The following is a 22983-nucleotide window of genomic DNA, read 5'->3' on the forward strand; positions in this document are numbered from 1 at the left end:
TGGATAAATACCTAGGTGTGATATTGCTAGATCATGTAAGATTAGTATTTGACATTGCTAGATCAATGGTGGTCTTGGGCAGTCTTTCTTTAGTCACTATGCTTCTAATTAACGCTAGAGTCAATCCCAACAGTTATGAAATCACAACTTCATATTGAACATTGCACCAGGTGAAAGCAAGAACACAAGACCATACTATCTATAGATAAACATTTTACGGTAGCCAGGAAAAAACGTCAAGAAAATTCACAACTTAAGTTCTGATCTTGATTCTACTTTGAGAACTTTTTTAGTTTAAGGTAAATAATAATACTTTAAAATGTCAACACGCGAAACTTTTAACCGAACCCAAATTCCTGTTTAGAAATTCATGTATGCAATTCAAATACACCTAAGACATTCGAGTACTATATTTAATTGGCAGAAATTTACTTTTTAAGGGTACAAAGACGTTTCCTTACACACCCAATCATTACTTGTGAATATAATCAGGGATTCAATCGACGGCTTTGTTAATTATTCGTCCTTACAGCAGACCTTAGTATCCATTTAAGACCAAAGTGACTAGAATTACCTGCCCACCCTGGCTCCCAAATTTAACTGACACAAGTACAGGCGCTCCAAGGAGCTGAGGACGCACAGGTAACGGGCGCGGATGGTCAGCAGAATCTGACATTTTAAATCGCCCTGCCCTTCTAGGCCACCGCTGCCTTTGACAGGAAGACATGTGAGAGACAGAACGTGGGAAAGAAGGGGCTGGGCTCTGTAAGGCGGACCGCGACCACGCCCTAGCCTCGGCCTTCGCGGATAACTCCAGAAGCCCACTCGCAGGACTGCACCAACGCCCCCGCCGGCCCGACGAATCCCGCAGTCGGCAGGCAGGTGCGTGAGGCGCGCGCGCACACGGAGCGTGCCGGGTGCGGATCCAGCAGGCGGAGGGGCTGTTGGGCGCCTGGCGGAGGGTGGTTGGCTGGATGGATGTCGGCCTCCCTGCCTCCCCGCCTCCCCGCCTCCTTCCCGTCTCCCGCTTGCCGGGGATGCTCGCGCGCGGCGCCCCCTTGCCTGTAAGCTCCCGGCCCGAGGGGGCGGCGTGTGTGAGTAGTTGGGAGGGGGCAGCCAGGCGCTCGGTGGAGAGCTCACCCGGGTTTGTCCGTCGTCGTCACCTGACTCGTTGGAGCAGCCACAGCTGAGGTGGGGGCGGGGATGGGGACGCAGCGCGGAGTGCTAGAGAGACGCGGCGGCGCTGGCGGAGGAGGCGGCGGCGGCGGGCGGGCACTGGCTCCTGCGGCCACGGGCGGCGGGCGCAGGGACCGCGGAGCTGAGGGTGGGGGCCGGGCCAAGGCTGGAGGCATCGCGCCCCGGGGCACCGGGTCCGCGCGCGGCCACACACACCCACCCGGCGCGGCTTCCCTCGTCGGCCCAGGCTCCTCTCAACCTGCGGCGGGCGGCGCCGCTCCTAGGGCGGGGTGAGTGAGTACCCGCGGCCGGGACTCGGCTTCTCCCCCTCGCAGGGCCGCGCGGGTATCCGGAGAAGATAATCCTAGGGCGCAGAGAAGGACAGCGGCCGGGCGACAGTGGCGCTGCGCGCTCGAGGGAGGGCGGGGGGCTGGGCTGGGCTGTCAACCCGTCTCTGCTCCGCTGCCAGGAAGGGCGAGGCGCTCAGAGACTCTGGCGCCTCCGCAGAGCGGAGCGGCCCCTGCGACGGGGATTTGGGGCGAAGGGAGAGAGCCCGGGTGAAGGGCGGAGGCGGCGGCGAGGAAGGAAGGGGAGGCGAGGGCATAACATGGCGCAACGCTAGGATTATCTTCACTGAGACCGAGGGAGGACGAACCCATTGCAGCAGCAGCGCAAGGAGGAGGAGGGAAGCGACCAGGGCTGGAGTATCCTATTCATCTCCCTAAGCCTGCGAGCTGCGAGGAGGCAGCGCTGCGGCGGGGAGGTGAGAGATGGGCACCCAGTGGGCGCGGCGCCCAGGGAATAACCCCGACGCACGCCGGTCTGGCACCCCGGGATCAGGTTGCAGGCAAAATGCTGATTGCCAGGAGGTCGCTGAAGGGGTGAGGCGGCACTGGGTTGGTGTCACGATCCTGGGACAGGAGCCCGCGCTGGGGTTTCGTGACGGACCTAGCCTTGCTCAAGATCCCCAAGAGCGCGTCGCAAGATCGGGGTTTAGCTCTTTGCTCGCTCAGAAGGTGGTACCAGGGTGGGGACGGAGGGGAAGAGAGCCGCCGTGCGGCTGGAGGAGGCAAGGCCTGGGTGCCTTGAGTGTAGGGTCTGCGGGTTAAAGCAGGACCATCTCCCCTTCTTTCTCGCAGAAAAGGAGGCGGTAGACGCGGCCTGAGAAGATGTCGGGCCAGACACTCACAGATCGGATCGCCGCCGCTCAGTACAGCGTGACAGGCTCCGCTGTAGCGAGAGCGGTCTGCAAAGCCACCACGCATGAAGTGATGGGCCCCAAGAAAAAGCACCTGGACTGTAAGCATCTCTTTATATAAGCGGGACATGCGCATCGCAGAGGCGCTCTGGATGCAGGCGGCGCGGCCTGGGTTCTCTGTCCACAATGCTGCAGGCTTCAGAACTCCCAGCGGGGCTGCCCCTGGCTTGAAATATCCAACTGTGGAGGTGTTGCCTTGGGTCAGCCCTGAAACCTTGTCTTTAAGCCATTTTTTTCCTCCTGTTGACTTCCAAGGTCTTGGTGGAGGAAAAAAAAGCCATTTTTTTCCTCCTGTTGACTTCCAAGGTCTTGGTGGAGGAAAACACACACACCACACACACACACACACACACACACACATTAATATTGTAAGATACCGAGAAATTGTACATTATGGATTAGGCACTTTACCTCTTTTTTTCTTTCTTCATACACCCCTCCTTCTCCAGGCAAGAGGAAATCAGGGGTTGCACAATCATAACAACAGTAAAAGATGGATTCATAGAAGGTCAAATTTGTCATTCTAGTTGTTTCCTGAATACATTTTGGATAGTTTTTAAATAGTGTTACTTTTTTCAGTGTCACTGCTAAGATTTTATCTGTGAGTGTTGTATGTAACCACATCAAAAAAAAATTAATTCAAGCTATTGAATGAGGAAATTGCACTTCATAGATAATGACGATTTCATTTTATACTTCCTGGCACACTTCTTTGTCCCATTCTCAGAAACTGCTGAATGGAATGATTTCGCTCTGGTCACAAAATGGTTGTGCTTTCCCAGCATTTGAGATGGTATGATTTTAGATGAAAACATTTAATTTGTGACTTTTTCCCCATATTTTTATTTGATAGAAAAAGTAGTTTTGAATCCATATATTTCTGAAATAAATGTTTTATTTGATTAACAGTAAATCTTTTGTTATTGAAGGACAAATAGGGACACTTAGAAAAAGTCTTGAGACTCCTTCCTTATAAGTAAGGCTACATGACAGTATATTCTGAAGTTGCTGTTCGGTCTTTCTGACCTGCTTAGGATCTGTCCTTTTATGATGTTTCTTGGTAAAGGTCAGTGCTGGCAATGAGAAACACAGGTATAGTGTCCCATTTGACTTCTTTTGACCATTTTCTGGTTCACTTTTGCTTTAAGCCTTCTACAGTGTCTGCCTTGTGCAGCTGAGAAAATGGCACCAGCATTAGAATTGACTCTAGTTCTATTATCTGTATAAACAAAGCTTGATGAAGCTTACAAGTCGATATTGTAAGGGTTATCCAGCCTTGTGAACCTGTTGTTTCATAAAATTGAATAATTTCACTTCTAGAAGCTTGTCTGAGGGGGAAATACCATTGTTCCTCCCCTGAGGGAATTTTTAACAACATTTGTTGATTATGGTATCATGTGTTATATAGGCAGTACAGATGAGAGAGGCCACCAGGGCCAGGGCACCTAACAGAACTGGAAATTATAAATTCATGACCAGCTCATTTTGCTGCAGCATGCTGAATCATTTAGCCATCTTTCCATCAGTTTCCCCAACTGTGGAAGGATGACTCATGTCTTAAAGGTATGTGTCAGTCTAGCAAATCATCATAATAATAAGAAAACTATAGGTTATGGATTTGCTAAATGCTATGAACATGATAGAACAATATATTAATACATTTCAGAGAACATTTGTAGTTTGAGCATTTCATTAAAACATTTCAAATAAAGACTGACTTCCACATCTAAATATGTAGTCACCTTAATCTTTTACATCTGGAAAAATCTCTCAAAATTTTTCAGGGTAGGAGGTTTTCCAATATCTGTAGCATATGTTAGTGAGTGGAGTGATTTTGAAGATATGGAACTCAGGGGTAAGATTCTGTATTTAAAGAAAGCAGCTGAAGTAGGCACTGATATTGAATTATTAATATGAATAATCATATGAGCTAAACGTTTATTGAGCAGTTACTATATGCCAAGCACTGGGCTTTACATTATTAATTTATCACTGCTTAACGGGTTCAGGGAGGGTAATTAACTTTCATAGCTTTTAACCATTGCACTTAATTGCCATCGTAGTTTATTTAATAATGTTCTCTTTGGGGGAGGGGGGGAAGGAACCATATTAGCCTAAATAGTCTAATCCTCACCCATCCTGTTTGCATCGCTTTGTGTGAAATTGAGCATCACAACCCACACACTCCTTGCACACTCTATGATATGCATGAAAATTTTTTAATTCTGTCAGTTAAAAAATGATTAAAAGCGAAATACTGAGGAGTATTGGTTTTTCTTTTTAACATTTTACTTTTCCACTAAATCGTGAAATAAATTATATTCAGTTAAAACCAACCTTAGGACAGAAATTGGAAGATAGATATGTTACTGATATGTACTATTTTGAGAAAAGATGATACTGGCAATCAATATATAGTTATATGTATTGCAAGAGGGCATCTTTGCTCAGAATTCCTTGCGAAGTTATTTTAAATAACAGTAGACTACCTTAGTAATTTATTCACAGGTTTCCAGTAACAAACCAGTTGTAAAAGTGAGTCAGATCTGTTATTAAAACATGCAGACACATGGCTCGGTTTCCCTATAGACACTAAAGCATCTTTAAGTAGTGTTTTAATTTTGAAATTATTAAATACTAGTTGGGGGTTTGAAACAGAAAAAAAAATGTAATTAGTTTTATTTGTGTATAACTTTTTAGTTTGGAGTTTCAATTGAAAGATTAGAAGAATAGAGTGTTTCGGTGATTTTTTTTTTCGATATCAAGTTAATGGAATGGGATCAAAATCTTTATGAAAAGTGCATGTAATGTTTAAAGTACTGGCTTAAAGCTAAGTTTCTTTCTCTAGGTTGATAGGCCAAGAAAAATCATTAATTATAAAATTATTAAAAATTTAAAAAATGCTTCATAGTACATGATTTATACATGAAGAAACTATTAACATCTGGGACAGAATTGTATATGATGAGAAAGTGGAGATAAAGAAACTCTACATATATATTCTCAGATTTTTTTTCCTTTTTTCAATAATGGTATATTTCTTAGAGGAAACATTTATTCAGAAAAGCTTCACTGTAATCAGTAGTTAGATATTAAATTTAAAGGTTATAGTTAACCTTTATAATAGAAATAATGATTATATATTTTAAGGTGCTTTCGGATTATGTAAAACTTTGATTCCATACTGTACTCTAATTATATTGCCCTATGCCCATGAAAATTAAACACCTAACCAGTTTTATTGAACATTATTCTTTCTGGGTCTATCTGTACATCCTCACATCTTTTTCCTTGTAACTTTATGTACCTATTTGATAGTAGGTAAAACATACAAGTCTCAGTGAGTGTTGCCTTCTTGGTTGCAACTGTTTTATGTTTCAGTTGCTTTTCTTTTTCCGTTTTGTAGTTGATGGCCTAGGGGATAGCCCAAGTCAGATAGTAAAGTGACAAGATCCAGTAGGGCACCCAGTACCTACTCAAATGCTGTGTCAAGATTAAAGAACGACAACAAGAAAAAAAATAGTTGGCAGAAAGTAACACCTGCAGTGGGAGAGTTTTTTGCAGCCCCAGTATAAGATTCATTTTGGTTAATAGCTCTTATGAACAATATGCTATATTGTTAAAATACCCTATTTAAGATTATCAAAATTCCAATTTAGACATTACCATTAACATCAAACCAAACCTTATGAAAAGCCAAATTGGTTATCAGTAATTTATTTTATTTTATTTTGGTATTCTAAACCTCTCGAGGGTTTTTAGTAATAGCTTATCCCACATAATAGGCAAGTGATTCAAGTTCTGAATCCTGTGTTTAAGAGATACTTTCATTTTATAAATGATTTTTTTCCTCTTATACTACGAAAAAGTAAGACTGTATTTCTTATAAGAATATCTGATAAAGGTAGGGTGACATACAGTCTGTGTTTTGAGTCAAGGCAAATATTGGCAAATTACCACAAAATTTCCGCTGCTTTAATTCTATTCATTAAGTATCTGCTAATAAGTAAAAAATGTTCTGAGTAAACATAAGATGAAAATTTAAACCTAAAAGTTTATTTGCTTTACATAAGCTTACTTAGTATATATAAAATCCATTTCGATTTATAGACATGCTATTTGCACATAAATTCAGTTAATATCAAAGATGTATTTGTGATCACTTATAGAGCTTTCTGTAGTGCTGAGATCAAAAAAGTAAGCAAAGTTTATTGAATAAAATTAATTGGAACGATGTATAAAAGTTTACTGAACCCTGGGTCAGCTTTCAATATGAGACTTATACTAGCTTGTTTTAAATATACTTTACTTTGATTCCAGTTATTCTCATTTAACTATTGATTATTGTCTAAATATACCCTTCATTTTTCTCTATGAAGGCACACTCTGTTCCTTCTTGATTTCTCAGAAGGAGATGGTTTAGAATAATCTGTATTATTTTTTTAGGGAATCAAGAAGAGATGGGGAATATACACTTCTGAAAGGCTTTCAGGCCGATCATCATTTATCATAAATCTACAAGGAGTCTAATATATGTGGTCCTGTGATGTTTTCTGATGATGCAGAGGGCAGAGAAGATCATGTGAGATTTAGGGCATGGTAGGAGCCAGAGAAGCAGAAGAGTGGCAAAGAGTCTTTGGCAATAGTAGGGAGCTTGCTTCAGAAATGACTTAAAATAATTAAGCAGGCTTTTTATCAGCTAGTGGAACAATAAGGATTTCTTTCTGGATCTTTTTTACTTCCTCATTTTCAGAGAAATCTTTTTTTTTTTAATGGTGTAATGTTAAATATATTTAGGTCACTTTAGATATTTTTTCTCCTTTGGTTATCAACGTGGTTAGCAGATATTTTCTTAAAACTAGTATAAATTTGATAACTCAAATTGATTTTTTTAAAAGTTGCTCCAGTTATTTAAAAAAATCATATATTTGGAAAAATATATAAAATTATTTATGTAGGAAGTCAATTCATATGTTAATTCCAGTATTAGCTTGCAGCATTTTAAATTAAAATCTAGATTGTTGGTACATTGCCATATTAGTTTTAATGTTTAATAAATGGCTGCTGAAGTCTTATTTGTAATTTAATCTGGGCACTTAGTTGTCATGGATCTCTCTCTTAGCTTTTCACAAATAAATATCCTTTAAATATCTTACCTCTTCTCTTCAAATTGATCGATGCTAGGATAGAGTGTTCTTTGGAGCTTATCTTGGTTTCAATAACTTTGTAAAGAGGGTCGGAAGTGATATACAACCCTATTCTCTCAGGGCTAAGGGTGCTTTTCTTATAGCATTGTATTTTAAGTGACTCAACATTTGAGCCAGCAGCTACCCAGAGAGCCTTCAAATATAGTTACAGTGCAGTTAAATAATTTGAAAATCCACATTTATTGTAAATTCCTTTCTCTTTACAGAGGAATACATTCCTTACTTCTCAAGGGAAATGCTGGCTGTGTTTTTTCTTCGGTGTTTACGTATGTGCTCTTTTGTTTTTCATAATAGGGAGAGTGGTTGAATGGTATGTGCAGTGCCAGTTGCATGATGACCTAGAAGTAAATGATAGAGTCTTTCTTAGAGCACAAACCAGAGAGAGAATCGTGCCCTGAAGCCCACAGCCTTTCTACAGCTGTTTTCCTGCTCTCCCAAGTGTATGAGGATCTTTCTTGCCCTCCCATGTTTCCACAAGGTTTCTCTCTCACGCATCTTTAAGGAGGATCTAATATCTTCTCAAAGATTTTATCATGTGCCATTCCTGGCTACTAAGGACAAAGAGACGCTGGATCTTTGCCTGATGTGCATGGTTTTGCTTTTTGGCCCAATCATTTGGTTATTTTTCCTAGAGTTCACACTTTTATTTAAATTATAAATTTCCTTCTTCCTGTATCATTTATTCTCTCTGTCATCTGTATGTTATCTTAACTGATAAACATTTTTTTATCTTACTGATAAATATTTGCAAGTTTCTCTATTTAAAACAAACAAAACTACCTACACACAACTCTGCTTGGACTCTATGACCTCTTGCAGCAGCCAACCTTGCTTTTCTTTCGCAACCAAACTTCCTGAAACAGTAGCTCACCATTCCAAAGAAAACAAACACAGCTGTACCCCTCTTTGGAAATTGTGTCTTTGCCTTAATTTCGAACATTAGAGTTGCTGTTAGATACTAGTCATTGCCCACCCAAATGCCCACGCCACTAACCTGAGAAGTATCCCTCATTTCTCAACTCCAGAGATGATTAATATTACTAATAATTATTAAAAACTCTCTGAAATCTCCTCCTTTAGCTGTTTTCTGCCTTCATTTAGATCAGTAATAAATCTCATCTGTAATATAAAGATTAATGATAGTTCTGACCTCTCTTTTGGTGAGGAACAAGTGAGATAATGCGTGTAAAATACCTAGCCCAGAGCTTGACATATAAGTGTGGGGAAAACATCAGTTATCACTACTACTACTCCTGTTAACATTTACTATACTAGTACAATTGCTGTTATTGCTACTGTTGCTAATACTGGTATCACTACTGCTACTGCCCCCACCATAACAACTGATAAGTAATCCTTGGTGATTTGCCTTTACCACTTCTCCATGCTCGTTTTACGCCCCCTCCTTTCATTTACTTCATTCAGTTTTTACTTGAATTCCAACTTTCCCCTTCAGTACTTTGGAAGCCATAGATATATTCTGTTCTTTAGCAATTACCCTTAAAATTAGACTATGCATACTTAAAGTCTAATGTAGATCACTATCTCTTTTTTTCCCTCCCAAATAAAAGAAATTTAGAAACTTTTAACACCAATCACTCACTTCTTACTTACATGCTATTATTGTCCAGTATTTTCATTTCACCATAGTTTTAAACCCCAAAGCTAGTCATTATTATTCAGTACAGGCAGTGTTTATTTAATTATATCCACCTTCTTTGCTCAGCATTCCTTCACTATGTCTAAGATTTCTTTTTTCTTTTATTAATTTATTTTTCAATTATAGTTGACATACAATATTATATTAGTTTCAGGTGTACAACACAGTGATTAGATATTTATGTAACTTAGGAAGTGATCACTCCAATGACTGTAGTGCCCATCTGGCACCATCTATAGTTATTACAATATTATGGACCATATTCCCTATGCTCTACTTTACATTCCTGTGACTTTTTATAACTGGCAATTTGTACTTCTTAATTGTTTCACCTCTTTCACCTATCTCCCATTCCCATCTGGCAGCCATCAATTTGTTCTCTGAACCCATGAGTTTGTTTCTGTTTTGTTTGTTTATTTTGTTTTTTAGATTCCACATATAAGTGAAATCATATGGTATTTCTTCGTCTGACTTATTTAGCATAATATCCTCTAGGTCCATCCATGTTGTCACAAATGGTAAGATTTCATTCTTTTTTATGGCTGAGTAATATTCCATTATATATATATATATATATATATATATATATATATATATATATATATATATATATATATACACACCATATCTTCTTTATCCATTCATCTAATTGATATACACTTAGGTTGCTTCCACATATCGGCTACTGTAAATATGCTGCAGTAAACAGCATAAGGGTGCACATATCTTTTCTAATTAGTGATTTGGATTCCTTCAGATAAATACCCAGAGGAATTACTGGGTCATATGGTAGTTCTATTTTTAATTTTTCGAGGAACCTCCACACTGTTTTCTATAGTGGTACACCAATTTACTATCACACCAACATGAGTGTTCCTTTTTCTCCACAGCCTCGTCAGCATATGTTGATTATTTGATGATAGCCATTCTGACAAGTGTGAATTGATATCTTATTGTGGTTTTAATTTGCATTTCCTTGTTGATTAGTGACACTGGACATCTTTTCATGTGTCTATGGGCTATCTGTATGTTCTCTTTGGAGAAATGTCTATTCAGGTTCTCTGTCCATTTTTTTAATTGAGTTGTTTGTTTGCTTGTTTTGGTGTTAAGTTGTATGATTTCCTTATATAGTTTGGATATTAACCCCTTATCAAATGCATCATTGGTGAATATCTTCTCTTTTTAGTAGATTGTCTTTTTGTTTTGATTGTTTCCCTTACTATGCAAAAACTTTTTAGTTTGATTTTGTCTTATTTTATTTATTTATTTGTTTGTTTGTTTGTTTTTGTCTGTTTCCCTTGCCTGAGGAAACATATCCAAAAAATATTGCTAAGAGCAGTGTCGTAGAGTTTAATGCGTATGTTTTCTTCTAGAAGTTTTATGATTTCAAGTCTTACATTTAAGTCACCAATCCATTTTGAGTTCATTTTTGTATATGGTTGGTTTATCTGTATTACACAATTCTAGATTGACAGTTATTTTCTCTTTGAGGATAGTATTTCACTCTTTTGGCTTTTGTCATTGCTCTTAAAAAGTCAACTATTAGTCTACTTGCCTTAATGAAATCTCTGTTTTTGTGGCTGCTTTTAAAATCTTGTTTTTCTTGTCCTTCTGTAGTGTATGTGTGTTTAGATCGAGCTTTCATTTTATTTATCCTATTTGGAATTTGTCGAGTTCCCCGAATCTGAGAATTTATGTCTCTCAGTTCGGGAAAATTCTCAGTGTTTCAGTTACACTTAATTGTTGCCTAATTCTCTTTTTTTTTTTTTTTTTTACTTCAAATATGATTATACATATACTAGGCCTTCTCATTATATTCTTATATCTCTAAATATACCTTTCATAGTTTCTAATATTTTCTTTACTATTAGGCATACTTTGTTCTTCAGATATCTTCCAGTTCATTAATTCTCTCTTTAGCTCTGTCTTGTCTACTTTTACTCATCCTTAGTTTTTTAATTTGATTCATTTACATTTTTTTCAGTTTTGAAGTTTTTCAAATTTGTTCTTTTTATGGATAACATACATTTCTTGTTCACACTTTTGAGTTCCTCTTTTATTTCTTTACCATTTTGAACACAATTCATTTTATACTCTGTATCTCATGGATCTGTTGCATGAAGTTCTGTTTATGCTGTTGTTTTTGCCTGATCCTCAGTCATGATTTGTTTCCTTGTATGTTTTGTAATTTTAGACACTGAGATCATAGAGGCTTGGACTTTATCTGTGGGAATCCTGGGAGGCCTAGGATCACATAGAGAGAATTTGTGTTTGCCTCTGCTAGGTCCCACAAGTGCTACTATCTTGGGAGCATCTTAAGTTCATTTCTACTATTGGAGTTTCTCATTCAGTGCAGGTTCAGTTCCATAATTTGAAAATCCAAAGCACTCAGAAGACTTTTTTTTTTTTTTTTTTGTAAATCATTTGGTGGCAAATGTGACTTGATGTAATGATTATACTAACTACCACAAAGGTTCATATGTTGAGCTACAGAAATATTATAGCTGTCCAGAATATACTGGATAGAAGGATGCCTATAATATTTATCTAGGTTATCAGGTGTCTTTTTTCTTGATAGTCTAATCTGTATACTAGAAATTAAACCAGCCTATTTTCCTATCCTCTGTTCTTGCCCACCCCTCGCCCCTCCAACATACTTACCACAGTTCATTCCTGAGCAAATTTGAAATTTATTAGATTCACTGTACTTAGCATTATTTGAGGGCCTTGGCGGTGCTGTTTATGTTTTAATATATTTTAAAAATCTCATTTATAAAACCTAGTTTTAGTCATTCCTTCTCAGTGCTTAGATGGGCCCTTGTGCATATATACCTGTTGGATCACTCAGAGATCTGTGGTGGGATTTTGTTCAGTGTTTTTTTTTTTTTCTTGTCTGCAGTTGCATTGAAACTGCCTTATCCCTAAAACCATAGCATGAGAGCAGATTTTGGTAAACATTTACTGAATTATTTTTTTATTACACATTTCACATTTCCTGAATTTAGACCCTTTTTTTCCCTTATAAAATTTCTATTTAAAAATTTTGCCTTTACTTGCTAACCTTTCAAAAGAGCAAGGAATTGAACTTGATTCATTTTCTCTCAAGATTACAAAAGCAATAGAAGTGTAATATTGGAGAAAAACAAATAAAAGAAACATTAAATTGCCAATATAGATAGTTAATGTACATTTCCTGACAGTCTCTCAACAGTTGCATTCTTGTGATGTAATAAATACTTAATTTAGGGAAAATTATATCCTGGATAAGAAGAGAATTTTGGTTGCGGATTTCAAGCATATGTGTACTTCTCTTGGTGCATAACGCCAATGATTAGATAGCAGATGATTAGGTATTAGAGAAAATTCTTTGTTAGCATTGTGTGTGTGTATAGCTATGCATCCATTTGCGTTAGTTTGTTTTGAGTTGGATACAGTTGGGTAGCATTGCTTCTCCATGTCCATTTTATAAGTTATAAGTACATACATTATGAGTAAGGATAGTTATGGAGAAAAGCATTATTTCACAGGTAGCTACATACTCTTAATTTTCACTGAAATGATATTGTGTACTATGTATATAGTGATATTATTCACTAATAGGATAATATAACTACTAATGGCTTGAGGGTTTTAGAAAAGCAGTGAGAAAAGGGAGCAAGCTTAAGCTAAAGATTCAGAATGTTTTGCCTTTGTAAAGAGAGCAATAAATGGGAGCAGATTTAATTTGGCTTTTACTGACCTCTTTGGAGTAATTAGAAACTACTTTCAGTAGTGAGGCTTTCAGTGGCTTATTTAGCACAATCCCATTATTTATTTATTTAACAAATATGTGAGTGTTTACTAAATGCCAGGAATTATTTCAGGAGGCAGGGATATCGTGGTGAACAAGACAGAGCTCTTGGCATCAGAGAGCTTGCAGCTGAGTAGAGGAGACAGAAAATGAATGAAATAATTACAAGTATTTCAAAAAGAACTAGGTTTAACAGGAAAAGCAGAGACTACAGTGTAGATCCATTGCAGAGGAAGCGATGTTTAAGCCCAGACTTGAAGAATGAGTGGGACTTACCTAGGTGAGGTGAGGACAAGGGCTGCTGCATTATCTATTAATCTAGGAAGAGGCTGAGAGAGAGCAAGGCACATTTTAGGGATTTGAAGAACTTAAGAGTTGCTACAAAACTGAGTTTTAGAGGACCAAGAATGTTAAGAGCTAAGACCTGAGATGTGTGGACAGCCGCCCCATCCGGAGGGTCTTCTAGGCTAAAGAGAATCTTAGGAGTTTTCCAACCTCTTTTTACAGATGAGGAAGCTGAGCCCCAAAGATCCAAAATCACACATTAAGTGTGTTAACATTGAATGATTCTTATCTGCCTTGAACAGGTACCCTAATGGGTCATTGCTTTGTTCACCTAGTTTTGATGGCTGTATCTTTGCCAGAAAATTTACTGTGTAGGTCACGTGGGAATTGTAAAATTATTTAAACACATATGTGTATAAGTGTGTATGTGTGTATATGTATATATGTACATGTGTATATGTACACACATATGTGCACACACACACACACAACACAAACACAAACACAGTCTGAATTCAAATTCACCATAATTGCAAACGTAACCCAGGGCACTTCTGACATGATGCACGGCATGAATCAGGCCCTGCTGGTGTTCCAGGACTTGTCCTGCTAGCCTGACCCCGTTTTTATCTTTTCTTTTTTCTTGTCTACTACTTGATTCTTGGGTCATGACACTGACACCAGAGAATACTGCCTATGCCATTGGTGACAATAAAAATGAAAAAGATTACAGACTTGTGTAATTTAGTTGAAAGTCTTCTAAACACTATTTATTAAAACAAACTTTAAAGGCCATTTAGTTTGGTCTTACTGTCGTGGAGTCATAATTTATAACATCCTTTAACTATCATCACTGAAATCATAGAATTTTATAAATCAGTCTTAACTATTAAAAATCTGAAACAAAAACCTAAAATGATTCTTCAAAATCTTGCTACATATTAAGTATGTCTAAGTATTTTAATGTCATACTTTACTGGGTCTGTTAATATCAAAGAAGAAAACTAAAGTTATTAAAATTTAGGTTAAGAAAATTCCCAAGTGAAGAATTTTACCTTTCTCCTATTCTTTCCAAAGCCAGTTTTCACATTACCATCCTCTGTAATTCTTTTCCTCAAGATAAATATTAAACATATATCAGAAAAGATTCTACTGATTCCTCCTTAAGAGCTGAAATGAAATTTTAAAAAACTTCATATAATCTCACTATCAACTTGATTAGCATCAAATTGTGCAATTTACAAACCCTTCATCATCTAGCTAAATAATTCAATTAGACCATGGCTTAATGAAATTTGTTATTTTGTCTCCCTAATGCAACAGGGTTGCAGTGTTTTCATGCTTTTCTAGTGTCTTCATTAAATACTGTAACATTTAACATTCTGGTTTTGGCTGCCCTTGAATGAGCATGACTGTAGCCATGGAAAGGTCAATGGAAGGCTGATTTGAGGCTGTGTTAATGAACAGGCCAAACTGTTTATCACCGGCATCTTCTCATTGCTTTGTGGTTTTCTGTTTGTTCTGTTTTTCCTATAAGAATTCTCCTTATGATTCCAAAGGAGTCATTTAATTTGTAGTTATAATTTGTTGCATTTTGTGAAGATCTATGTGCTATCATAATCTTACTGTCAAGGATCGGTATGTATTTCAGTGGAATGGAGATTTGACTTTGGTCCTTTTTGTGGATTGTATTAAGCATTTCATTCAGCATTCTGTGAACTCAGAAGTGTTTCTTCAGTTGAGTTCAGCATTACTTTTTCAAACAGAAAAAAGAAGAGTGTAAATTGGGCACTCAGTTGGTGGGAGTGTAAATGGTAGAAATGTTTGGGAGGGTGGATTGGTAATATTAATCAAAACTCTTGAAAATCCTTTGACCCAGAAATTTGACTGCTATAAATTTATATCAAACAAATAAATGGAAAAAATAGAGAAAATGTGCATTCAAGGATGATTGTTGTAGCAATATATGTTATACAGGAATACAAAATTGATTACACCTAAATACTCAATTAAAAAATGTGTACCTAAACAATAAGATACTGGGGAACCTGGAAAAATTAGATTTTTAAAGTATATTTGACATGGAAAAACAACTTATGAGATATAATCTGGTTTTCATTTTTTTTTAAATATGTATATACCCTATTATATATTTTGGTAGAATATATGCTAATATGTTATCGGTGGGTTGAAGGACTTTTACTTTCTACTTTAAACCCATCTTAATCATACTTTTGATTGTGGGTTATAGGAATATAGATCAAACTAGTTTAGGCAAAAAGAGGATCGTTTTGGCCCTGGTAACCAGTCTGAGGGAAAGACAGGGATGAAGCTGAGCCTCTCTGGTACTTGTTCAGGATTCTTTCTCTTGCCTCCATTCCACACAGTAGTGATGGAGCACCTGCTTCATTCTCACAAACTGACTTTCTCAGTGGTCTGGAAACTTGGTGGGCTAAAGTTTCCAGGCTCTCATTGCCACAGTCTCACTGAGAGAAAGGGATCTCTTCCTACAGCTAGAGTTTTACAAAATCATAGGGAAGAATTCTTATTTGCTTCGCTCAGGTCATGGTTTACCTGAGTGAATGGCAGTCTCACCAGAACTGCAGTCTCACCAGAATCCCAAGAGGTGGTGGCCTGGTACAAATTTTATTTCTTGCTCATATCACAGTCTTTTGTGGATGTCTCGTCCCATCTGGGGATTCCATCACTTAGGGTTTCAGGGTTCTCCACTAGACTCTATGCATCTATCTGACAGAGGAAGACAGGGGAGTACAGCTTGTCTTTGAATATGATTATTTATTTCAACTTTGTTTCGTTATAACATTGATGAAATGTTGTAGGAACTTAACATGGTTTATATCAATTAGCCTATGGTAAAATTGTTTCATTATATGTCATTTTGCTTAAAGTTGCAGAACCTATTGACAGTGTTACGTTGTTTCATTATATGTCATTTTGCTTAAAGTTGCAGAACCTATTGACAGTGTTACATGAGGACTCACTGTACTGTAGGGGAAAATTTAGTTCCAGGACTAAACAACATTGCACCTGTATTTCACTAGCAGGAATTCAGTGGCCTCTCCAAAATGTAGGCGAAGGTGAGCTCAGAAGGAAAAAGAAATGAAATGTGAACACACAGCACTGACTTCACCATGTCCATGGAAAAATAAGTTGGTTTATGGCTTGTCACCTATATCTTAAAAATACAAACACTGAGATTGCCAGAAATTCCATGGCCAAAATAACATGGTTGTTAATATCCATCGATAAGCTAACTGCTGTTAATTTTTTTCTTTTTCAATGAGGCCGGATGATTCTAGAAATGGATGACTAATAGTTGGCCAGTAGACTCATTCTTCCATCCTTGGAAGACATTGCAGATTGATCCTGGCACTCTTTACACTAAAACTTTCCTTCGGCCTCAAAGTGCATCCTTTGGATTTCTACTGTCAATTATAGGTGACAGTTAAGATGAAACAGGTTTGCCATCACTTGTCTAGGCAATTTATCCACACTAAATACTAATGGAAACCGCTCACTGGATTTACCTAGATGCCAAGAACTGGCATTTGACTTGGATGATTCCAAGCTCAGAATTCATCTGCCAGTGAGCTTATCTTTAAAAGCTGGTAATTTCGTGTAATTGGTTATGTACTTTTATTTGGAATCAATATAATGAGTACCTCTTCATTCAACTCCATTCATACAATCACAGATAACTGTGCTAAAAATCAACAGCAGCAGAAATACTAAGAAGAGGCCATCCCAGCATTGAGATGTTTCTATTAGGAAAGTAAACCCAAATGTTCTTTCTTGCAGCCAAAGATCTTTACACCAAAAGCTGAATTGTATGTAGACTAACATCAAACATTTATTATAAGTTTCTGAAATAAGTTTTGACTATAATTATCTCTCTTATGAATACCCGGTATTGAAATACTTTAAAAAATGTAAGTTGAACTTGTCTTAGATTAAGTTCCATTAATATTGTAAACGTTCTCAAATATTAGTTATTAATGGGCAGAATAAATAAAATACTGCATTACCATAAAAATAAATTAATTAATTAGAAATAAAAGATCTCCACAGGGGTGAGAGAGAGGCTAACACGTTGTGCTTGGCACATGTATGTGATCAATTGCTGTTAACCTCACAAATTCCTGTAAGGTAAATACTCTTATCCCTACTTTCCAGAGGAGGAAAATGAGGCAAAAGGAGGTTAGGGACCATCCAAGCTCCCACAGCTAATGAGGGGAGGAGTCAGAATTTCCTCGAGAGTTCTAACTGCAAGACTCTTTTTGTTTTCTCCTTTGCATCATGTTTCCTGTTTGTTGTCTATGTCTCTAGTGTCATGGATAACAATAATCCAAAACAAAACCAGTTAAAACACCATGTGATTGTTTTAAGGAATAAAAAGCGAGGTGAGATCTAAAGGCGGTTTATTAGGTAATTAGCTAGATGGGCACAAACCCCTGCAAAGGCCCTTTTCTGTCTAATGAGGGAAAGAAGTGGAGAAGGTGGGTCCATCCAAATGACTATTCTTGAGACAGTCTCACCCCTCATCAGTTATGTCTTTTGATGATTTGCTAGAGGCCTTTATTTAACATATTTTTTATTAAAGGACTTTGGGAAGTGCTAGAAGGTACAGCAGGAGTACTGATTTGTGATCAGAGGATTTAGTGTAATTTCAGGCTCTATTGATTTCTGGCTGTGATCTTGGACCAATTAACTTAATTTGATGGGGGGTAGGCAGGGGCTCAGTCTCTTTACTAAGGCGTCATGGGGTTATGGCAACATTTTAAATGAATAGATTTGTTAAAAACAGCAATAACAACAAACTTCAACTCTAAATTACTCTATAAATTATTGTTATTGGAGGAAAAAGCCTTTGGGGCTTAACAGCTATCTTTCTAGGTATCGGATACTATATACAGCAATAATATGCAAAATGAGCCCAGCCCAGCTGCTTTGTGCTTACCTTTGGCATTTGCTTAAGAGATGATAGTTTATTCCTAGAAGATATGAAAACATGTGGCAGATGAAACCCTCACTATATGGGTTCATGATTTTGTTTTTGCTCTGTTGACCAATGTTAGCACTAATTATTAAAATATAACTTGTATTAGATTAAAGTCATCTCCTAAAACAGATTATTGAGAGTTGGTAAATAGGTTTAGACTTAGCACTTTTTAGATATTGAACTTTTCAAATATAATATCTGTTAGTAAAAGAGGGTTATTGCTTCTTTAAAAACAAAGTAATGATAGTTGTCCCCTGAAATGTTTAAGACATATAGGAAATGATAAAACTACAGTATGTAGAGTGAGTATTGTTGGGCCTAGATTTTTCATGGTTACAATTTTGTACTGTTCTCAAGTTATAGTTGAAGATGTGACCAGAAGTGGAGAGGCATTAAATATATTGTTTTGCATTAAACGTTAATGAATTGTCCTTTAGAAAAATTTTTTTTTAACACTTAGAAAAAATTTCGAACTTATAAAATTGATTTAAAAGTGAGATCAGTTTCATGGTGAAGCTCAATTTACATTGTATATACTAATAGTGAAGTATACTTGAAGGACGTTGACAATTTTTGGTCCTAATAGAAAGATCAACAAAACTTAGTAGAACCATATGACAAAATTTAGTCAATAAATAATTTTAAGGATACTGATGCACATTGTTTGGATTGAAGACATTTTGAAAAATTGTCTTGAATCACAATATTATTCATTCTTCAAGTAGAGACTTGATCATCATAATAGTATTAGGAAGTACTCCCTGAAAAAAATTAAAATACTCAAGTTATTGCTCTGTGTCCATAATCATTAGGAAAACCCTCAGTATATGATGCTCCCCTTTATCTTTATATTCAAGGAAACTTGCCTCAGAGTATTTTTTATTTTAATCATAAATGCAAAGAAAATTTGAAGTTATTGTTTAGAGATAAGGTAGAGTAGAAGGAAATTGTTAAGATTAATAAAAAATTTAACTTATAAAATAAGGTGATGAGAAATGGAAAAGAAGAAGTAAAAGGAAAACACCTCATACTAGGGTCCAGATACACTGGCCTCTTCTTATATCTGAGCTAGTCAGGCGGGTACCCACCTTGGCACCAGCTGTTCCCTCTGCCTCAAATGTCCTTTCCCCAAATATCTGTATGGATAACTGAAGTGGCCTCTGCCTGAGATGGGCCTATAAATAGTAGGGGGAAAAAAAAAAAAAATATATATATATATATATATATATATATATATATATAAAGAATATTATTAATCATATTATTAATTATATTTAAGTTCTTTGGTACATTATGGTACAGGTATGGTTTGGAATTTCTAACCACAGTTACATTTTAGCTGAATTTTAGGTGAATTTCATCACAAACATATGACCCATTAAGGATATTATTATTATTTCCTGAAAGACATGAAATAATTTGCTGTTAATTTTTTCTTAAAACAATATTATTCATAGTCAGAGTATTAAGTAAGCACAACTAAATTCTTATAGTAATCATGTTCATTTGAAGTAACTGATAATTTATCACAAATACCCTTAAACGCCTCACTCTGCCTAAATCACTAGAGCTCATCAAACCCTAGTATGAGCTCAGCAAGCTACAGAATTAATAGCTAGCATAAATGAGGTGTGGAATACCTGGCTAACTGCAGTTGAACAAATAATATTAAATCCTGTATTATATCTTGTCTTCAGGACCAAAACTTGATAAACTTGACCTTCATCAAGGACTTATGTGTTTGTATAAAAATTATTCTACAAGAAAGCCAAAACCTAATGAACATGACTTAATCTTAAAGCAAGGCACTAAAAATGCCAAAATGGACTTTCATGCTCATCGACAAAAAAGAACATTATTGTTAATTAGCAAAACTACGCAGTTATCAACACACTGGTAACAATGTCTCCAGTTATTTCTAATTAGCTCTATAGAAATAGGCTTTCATCTCATCCTTTTTCAGTCTTATCCCCATGTGAAACAGCATTAAAGAAAAGTATGATTAAGCTCTACTAATTGAAATCAGAATTGATAAATTTAGTGTCAGGCAATGAATCATTCTGTTAGTCTAAAAGGATGTAACCATTGTCCTAAAGAATGTTTAGATGGCCAGTCCTAGTGTCTGAGTGATTCCTAGGGACTGAGTTTCCAGACCCCTGAAGACAAGGGGTAACATGCCAAAATATGGACTCATTTTCCACTCCACATTCATTGGCCAAGCAGCTGCCAAGAACAAAAGCCGCATCTCCCAATACCTGGCAAACAAATACAGTATTGCCTCACGAATTGATTGCTTCTCTGAGGTGCCCACAAGTGTATTTGGGGAGCAGCTTTGAGAACAAGTTGAGGAGCAGCTATTCTCCTATGAGACTGGAATGCTTCCACGAAAGAATGTTTAGACTCTAATACATTACACTTGAAATTAAGCTAGGTTACCTAAAGCACGAGATAATATAAAAGTAAAGTATGAGAGTGATTTTATCCCCATATAATGGTCTGGGCCCAAATAGGGCACTAAATTTAAGTAATTTATTTACTGAATTAGTCACAAAGACCTACTAGCGACAGTTTTAAGCAAAAACCTTTGTCAGTTCTTTGAATAAGAGACTTTAATATTTAAGAGTAAAGATAATATTTAAGATAAACTCATTACACTCTACCCCTTGTTATGAAATACCTCTGTGGCCAGGAACATTTAATAAACTAAATGGTGATTTTATTATGAGTTATATAAATGTGACCAGCTTATTCAGAAGAACACGTGATATAATAAAAATGGTGCTTAGCTAAGTTACCAACTTACAACCTGAGAGACTTCATCTAATTTTGTCTGTTTTGCAGGTCTGGTATAGGAAGAACCCAATTATAAGATATAAGAAAAAAATCAGTGTTGACTATATGATATGAAAGAAGGCTAGAATTAGACAACCGAGAGAAAACCAGAGTGCATTCCAGGTTTATAACAAATATTTAATGAATAGATCTGTAAACCAGGTACTGTTATAGATGCCAAGTGGATGAAAGATCTTTTCTTGTAGAGTTTATATTTGAGGTGGGGAATAAGACAGTCAATAAGCAATAAACATAGTAAGTTGAGTAAAAGATGTTAAAGGCAAAAAATGCTCTAGAAAAAAAGAGAGAAAAACACCCAGGTAGGAATTCATCCAGTGGAGCCTTGCGTGTAAGATTAGGTGACTGGATTTTGTGTGTGAGTGATAGGCCATTGAAATTATTGAGAGCAAGAGAATGATCAGCTCAAAGAGATGTTTTATGAACTTCAGTCTTGTCAAATGCAGAGAGGATTGGAAAGATGTGAATCCAGTTGGTAGGACAGTCTCAGAAGACCAGAAGCAAGTTCTAAAAGGTTAGGAGGTGGTGTTTACAGGGAAATTGGAAAGAACAGATAGAGTAAAAGACATGAGGAACTTCATAACGCTTAGTGTGGCATCAACATGGGCGCTAGGTAAAGGAAAAAGGCAAAGATGGTGGCAGTCTGGTTATGGCCCACAGAATGGTGAGGTAAGAAGTGAAGTGGTGTGTGATCATCTTTAACCTGCTAAAATTAGGAATGACCCTTCTTTGTGTAGGGCTCTACTTTATTTCTTTTTAATAAAAAAAAATGATGTAAATGCTTTCAGACAGGGAAAATCAAAGTGTTTATGATTTCCTCGAATCTCTCAGTCTGTGCCAAGCAACGCAGTAGGCATTGCTCCTGCTACTACCCATCTGCCACAGATAAGATGTCTTCCAATGTAGAAGGAGGCCTGGACCCCCGAGCCTATGTGACACTGTGTCTGGAGATGGCACAGAGTGGTTTCTTCCAGACAACTGTTACACTCTGAGGGCACAACCAGGCCACCATGTCCATGGGGTATATGTTCTGACCCTTATTATAACTTTCTCTGAAGCGTAAATTGTGGGTCTGTGGCATGCAATCATAATTCTTGACTTGTTTACACACCGAAGGACAAGTTTTGCTCCTTTTTCTAACAGGACCTTAGAGTCCCAAACTAGTGTGATCTTTACACTAAAAAGGATTTTAACAAGATTTGTTCAGATATTACATATCTTCTCCCTTTTTTGCCACATGTTGGCTGTCTTCTGAGAAGGAGGCAGAGGTCTTGGTTTAACTCATTTTAAGAATAATTATCATGATTTTTCCCTCCATCTGTTTCTTGAGAAGGAGGAGTCGTTACATGGCGGCTCTACAGTTTCTTGTAACTGTGGTTAATGTCAGTGTGATATTAAATATATTAAATAGTTTTTTTTTTTTTTAATAACAGAGCTCCAAGAATCGGAGTTACTGTTAAAGGTTTTGGGGTTAAGGAGAAAAGGAGCATTTATTATGGCTCTTTCAACATTTTATTTCATATCCACCGTATTTCAGGAATTTTGCTGGTGAAGCAGAGCTCACATTTGAGTAAAGCACACAGATATGTGAATAAACCTGCATGAGATTGTGAGATGAGGTCTAAAGTTGTGTACAGAATGCCATGAAAAGCACTATGTTTGGCAAGGGCCAAGGAAGTTCACAAAGTATTGTCCGAGCATTCAGGATGAATGGGAACCCTCTAGTGGACAAACGGA

The 22983-nt window shown here is 37.2% G+C and overlaps 1 protein-coding gene across 20 annotated transcripts in view; it reads left to right on the top strand.

Annotated features, from left to right (window-relative positions):
• Positions 1–919: 919 nt before the first annotated feature.
• The window catches only part of SNAP91 (synaptosome associated protein 91), a 125433-nt gene continuing 103369 nt past the window's right edge, over positions 920–22983 (top strand). For 12 of the 20 annotated variants that reach the window (XR_005650678.1, XM_039852843.1, XM_039852842.1 and 9 more), the window contains exon 1: positions 2316–2475. Coding sequence is in view for 19 of the 20 variants with exons in the window: in XM_039852843.1 (XP_039708777.1) it covers positions 2346–2475 (130 nt within the window). In the remaining variant the exon portion in view is untranslated. Of the gene's footprint in view, positions 1192–1219; positions 1467–1811; positions 1940–2315; positions 2476–22983 lie in introns of those variants that run through there. The other 8 variants (XM_039852854.1, XM_039852836.1, XM_039852834.1 and 5 more) reach the window with 6 other exon arrangements.

This window comes from Pteropus medius, unplaced genomic scaffold (genome assembly GCF_902729225.1).
Source record: "Pteropus medius unplaced genomic scaffold, Ma_sr-lr_union100, whole genome shotgun sequence".
Taxonomy (NCBI): Eukaryota; Metazoa; Chordata; class Mammalia; order Chiroptera; family Pteropodidae; genus Pteropus; species Pteropus medius.